Source organism: Penaeus chinensis, chromosome 37 (genome assembly GCF_019202785.1).
Source record: "Penaeus chinensis breed Huanghai No. 1 chromosome 37, ASM1920278v2, whole genome shotgun sequence".
NCBI classification, from domain to species: domain Eukaryota; kingdom Metazoa; phylum Arthropoda; class Malacostraca; order Decapoda; family Penaeidae; genus Penaeus; species Penaeus chinensis.
Window position 1 is genome coordinate 15,089,963 of NC_061855.1, and position 2,500 is coordinate 15,092,462.

Here is a 2,500-nt window from a genome sequence, read left to right on the forward strand (position 1 = left end):
GAAAGAGTTTATTTAATAGCATGATTTGGTTTTATTATTATTATTGTTATAATTTCTATTATTATCATTAGAGTTCTAATTACCCTTAAATGCAGGCATGCCTAGCTGCTTTTGCTTATTATTCACAATCTGCATAAACTTTTTATTTATTTTTCATTCCAGAAACGATTAGCCTGAAAAAAAAACTCATAATCAGGCACTATAATGCTATGCTACTGGCATGGCTTCCAATTTTGCTGTGACACTGACCGCTGGGAAAGGCAATGTGATAACACGTCGATGCTGTTGAAGCTAACGAAGGGAAGGAGGGATGAGGGAAGGAGGGAGGGGTGAGGGATGAAGGATGGAGGGAGGGAAGCAGCAGCAGCAGCAGCAGCAGAGCGAGGGAGGGAGGGCCGGTAGATATGAAGTGGGGTGGCCAGGCAGGAGGGGAGGCGTGGCCAGGGAAGGGTGAGGGGAGCATCAAACGAGGAGAGAGGGGCAAGCGAGGTGCTACACTAACCTAGAGACCTGTTAGGATCAGTGGTGCAAGTGTTGGTGTTGTGTGCAGGGGTGAGTGTGTGGTGCTGCTCATGGTTGTCCCGTAGAGTTGTGTGGGTGGGCCTGACACCCTCCCTCTCTTGCAGGTGTGTAGGCATAAAGGCGCAATGGACTTCACAATGAACATGATGGATAATGGTCGGGCCATCCCTACGTCTCAGGCCGCTGCCGTGGCTGCCATGGGTGGTCAGGTCGCTTACCAGGCGCACGCCGTGAGTGTGACCCCCACGGTCAGCCAGCAAACGCAGCCACAGCCACAGCCGCAACAGCCACCCCCGCCAGCACCGGCACAGCGAGGCAGCCTGCACGAGAGTGACGGTGGGGCGGGACTGGGGGGGGAGGGCAAGGTCCAGGAGTTGACCAAGGACGACTCTCAGGGGGCCTTCACCCCCCCACCCCGGGTCTCTTCCGTCACGTCACACGAAAGTCGTGTTGAGAAGGGTACCGACACCAATGACTTTGAACCACTGATCAAGGTTGAGATTAGAGGGGGGATTCCGGGGCTCAATATTGGCGGCGAGAAGGACAAAAATAACATTGTCCAGTTACACTTCAACAGTGTCAACGAGGTGTTGCATTACTTTTCGCAGCGGTCAGTGCCACAGCACATTGATGCCTTCAATCTTCTCACCAACCCAGACCTGGTGCGCAATATCAACCCCGACCTGGTGCGCAACCACTTCCTGTACGTGCCCAACCCTCAGGAGGGGGTACGGGTGGCCTCCAACGGTTACAGCTCAGGCGGCTCCAACTCGGCCCAGACCCCTCCGGCCCAGGGGGGGCCTGCCACCTCACCTGTAGTCGTCAAGCAAGGCTCCAGCAGCAGTGGGGGCTACAGCAAGCAGGGGGACCGACGGCGGGAGTCTGGCCAGTCGAGCTCCAGCACCCTTGCGCCTGGCTCCCTCATACCCCGGCCAGGAGTAGACCAGTCAGGAGCATCTTTTGTCTGCTGGATCTGTGGCTTGGATCTGCAGAAATCTCTGCAGTTTGAGGAACACATGGTGGATCAACATAGTGTGGATAAACCCTACCGGTGCGATGACTGTGGAGTCACTTTCAAGCGCAAGGCGCACTTGGACCGGCACCGACGGATCCACTTGCCCACACGGCCCTACCAGTGTGCAGTGTGTGGCAAGGGCTTCACGCGAAATGAGCACGTGCGCCGCCACTCCTTCACCCACTCAGGAGAGAAACCCTATCACTGCCCCACCTGCAACAAGACCTTCTCACGGCGGGAGCACCTCACCAAGCACCTGCTGAGTCACACCAAGCCTCCAGGTCCTCACAGTCCTCCTCCAGGCGGTCATCCTCACACCCCAGGTGAGTATGAGTACATGTGCTCCTCACCTGCGGAATCACCCAACCCCCCCCAGCCACAGCTGACGGCGACGACAGTCTCAGCCATCACATCCCTGGGAGGGGCAGCACAGATCCCGTCCAGCCTCCTGCATGCGGCTGTGCCCCAGCTCCTGCCGCCCTCCTCGGCCCACAGTTCCAAGCACCAGCAGCCCCACCACCGCCTGGCTGCCCACCATAGTCAAGGTATCTCCAATTCTGCTATAGTGCATCGCCCATCACTATCATCATCATCATCTTCATCTTCACCATCAGTATCATTACCAAAAACCATCCCCATCACCATCATCACCCAGCATTTCTCATTTCTTCATCCCCATCACACTCCCTCTCTAATGTGCTCCATAAATAAAAGTCCAGTGTTTGAAGGGATGGGTTGGGATAGAGTCCTTAACTGTCTTAGTTCCTGTTAACTATAATCCTATAAGTATAAAGCATTCACACTAGTATTGATTGGGTGTAATTTTTGTGTCTCTTAGAGCTCCTAATGGCTTTAGGTTCATTCCCCTTTCACAGACAGGTCAGATCTCCAAGCCAATCTTTTGTTTATTAACTAACCTCTTACTAACATAACTCAACCCTAAAGGTCCCAAATCTCTTGGAA

General features: G+C 54.0%; 1 protein-coding gene across 6 annotated transcripts in view; it reads left to right on the plus strand.

Annotated features, from left to right (window-relative positions):
* LOC125045242 (zinc finger protein 37 homolog) overlaps nt 1-2,500 on the plus strand; it is a 27,816-nt gene that overhangs the window by 17,908 nt on the left and 7,408 nt on the right. For 4 of the 6 annotated variants that reach the window (XM_047642417.1, XM_047642413.1, XM_047642414.1 and 1 more), the window contains one exon: nt 627-2,082. In XM_047642417.1, coding sequence (XP_047498373.1) covers nt 648-2,082 — 1,435 coding nt within the window. In that variant the 5' untranslated portion in view covers nt 627-647. Of the gene's footprint in view, nt 2,083-2,500 lie in introns of all 6 variants that reach the window. The other 2 variants (XM_047642419.1, XM_047642418.1) reach the window with 2 other exon arrangements.